This window comes from Danio aesculapii, chromosome 8, assembly GCF_903798145.1.
Source record: "Danio aesculapii chromosome 8, fDanAes4.1, whole genome shotgun sequence".
NCBI classification, from domain to species: domain Eukaryota; kingdom Metazoa; phylum Chordata; class Actinopteri; order Cypriniformes; family Danionidae; genus Danio; species Danio aesculapii.
The window spans coordinates 54,987,937-54,990,436 of NC_079442.1; the positions used below are offsets into that span (position 1 = coordinate 54,987,937).

A 2,500-nucleotide genomic window follows, 5' to 3' on the forward strand; every position below is an offset into this window, starting at 1 on the left:
CCCTGCGGTGCTACACACACACACACACACACACATACACACACACACACGCACACGCACATGCACACACACACACCTGCGGCCGGAGTGTGAATGAAGGACTTGAGCGTCAGAGAAAAGCAGCTTTAATGAATCCTCAACACTGATTCACGCCAGCGAGTCCAGCTGAGTCTGAACCGTCTCCATCTGAAAACACACACAGAACATGAGCGTCTGAACACACACACACACACACACACACTCTCTCTCTCTCTTCATACACACCTGATTGTAGAAATCCAGCAGATCCTGATGGCTGAACTCCAGGAATACGTCCTGCAGTCGCTGAAACACACACAGGAGAGCGTCAGGATAAAAGCTTCATCCATTATTCCTGTGAAAGCACTTTACTGCTGAACACACACACACACACACACACACACACACACACACACACACACACACACACACACACACACACACATGCTCAAAGATTCATGATTGTATCAATTAAATATCAATAACACACTCGCTGCTGGGGGAAAAGCAGAAAACTGAGAGACAGAGGTGATGTGGAGCGATCTGGAGAAACACACACACACACACACACACACACACACACACACACAGAAAGAGCGTTATTTACAGCTGAAGTGTGTTTGAGTGAGTTTGTGATTCTCCTGAACTGAATCTGAATCTTCTGTTCACACCACTGAAGTTCCAGCAGGACGAGACTTAAGAGTGAACAAACACGCCTGACCCTGTGTGTGTGTGTGTGTGTGTGTGTGTGTGTGTGTGTGTGTGTGTGCTCAGAGTAGGTGAGTGGGCTCGATAAGCCACCTGTTGGACACACTCCTCCTGTCACTCCTAATGTAAACACTCCTATGGTTTACGTGTGTGTGTGTGTGTGTGTGTGTGTGTGTGTGTGTGTGTGTGTGTTTCTATATCTGCTATCTTCATCATCTTCACTCTGACATGAATATCTCGTGTTCAGACACACTATGAGCACACACACACTCAACACACTTTGCTAAACACAGACACACAGACAGCACCTATATACTGTATAACTGCAGCCATGCCATGATTATATATGATCACCTACATTTGACTTAATCTGACAGTACTGCAGTCCTCTACACCCCTGATCAAGCTGTTTGAAACAGGAAGTGCTGTATTTAGGGTGCTTTCACACCAGCACTTTGGGTCTGAACTCTGGTGCGCACCTGGAAACCATACCTGAGTCCACCTGGAAGAGTTGGTCTGGGTATGGTTCACGCACAGCAGAACAACCGTGATATGCGTGCGTCTCCATTTTGCTTCTTCGCTTGCGTGTCCGTCACCCAGCCGTACACACAACAGCAGCTTGAGAAGGTGGCAAGGGGGGACAATCCAACTTTTGTTCGGTCCAGGCAATTGAACAAAGCGTGAAAGCGCCCTAAGAGGCAGCTCTGTCCTCCACCTGTTATCTGTATCACTGGCATCTGTTTGAAGTGGTTATCAGTAAAATCAGTCCACAATCTCAGTCACACTCCAAACTCCACCATAGCTAAGATCACAGAGCTGTCAAAGGACACCAGACACAAGACGGTAGACCTCCACCAGGCTGGGAAGACTGATCTGCAATAGGTCAGCAGCTTGGTGTGAGGAAGTCAACTGTGGGAGCACTGATAATCTCCCTCGCTCTGGGGCTCCATGCAAGATCTCCCCCATGGGCTCAACAAGAGCTGTGAGCAAGACTCCCAGAACCACACAGGGGACCTAGAGAAAGAGCAGGGGCCTCATGGATCAACACTGCGTACACACACAAGCTTTGCGTACGCCAGATTTCACGCTCACGTTTGGATTTACTAATGATGAAATGAACATGTGAATGTGTGTTGGTCCACTCCAGCTTCATGTCTGGTGTACGTGTGCTTCTTCTGTGTGTTTGTTTTATTTCCATTGGCGACTCCTACAGGCAGTTATGTGAAATTGCACACTACAGAGTATCGCACCAACACATGAGAAATATTGCCGTTCATTTATAATTAATAAAATAGGTTAATTTTATTCAATTTTGTACAAATTATGTGATTAAGAACATATAAAAGCATTTGCGGATGTATACAACCCGTAGTCTATATGGGAATGGCAGTGTTGGCCCTATTAGAGGACATTCGAGGCTCCAAGGTGGCAGGGTGAGCGATGGCTGGCTTCTTGGTAAGTGATGTATTTAAAGATATCAGACTCTCCCTCTCCATTTCTGTGTTGAAGTCTGTTTTAAAGACCTGTCGATTTTCTCTCGCCTTTAATACTCCTGTTTTATTGCTTTATTTGTTAAATGATTCTGTAATACTCTGCTTCTGTCTTTAGCACTCCTGTGTACAGCACATTGATCAACCTTGGCTGTTTTTAAATGTGTTTTATTAATAAATATGGTTGTTGATTATTATTCCAGCTTTAAGTTTAAGTTTTTTATTTTATTTTATTGAGTGTAATTATTTATCTGCATATCAGGAGACCGCGGTTATCCATTAAA

General features: G+C 45.0%; 1 protein-coding gene across 1 annotated transcript in view; it reads right to left on the reverse strand.

Moving 5' to 3' along the window:
• Positions 1–109: 109 nt before the first annotated feature.
• commd10 (COMM domain containing 10) overlaps positions 110–2,500 on the reverse strand; it is a 17,747-nt gene continuing 15,356 nt past the window's right edge. Inside the window, exons 6-7 of the mRNA XM_056464239.1 lie at positions 265–324; positions 110–186 (exon numbers count right to left, since the gene is read on the reverse strand). Of these exons, the coding sequence (XP_056320214.1) occupies positions 148–186; positions 265–324 (99 nt within the window). The 3' untranslated portion in view covers positions 110–147. The remainder of the gene's footprint in view (positions 187–264; positions 325–2,500) is intronic.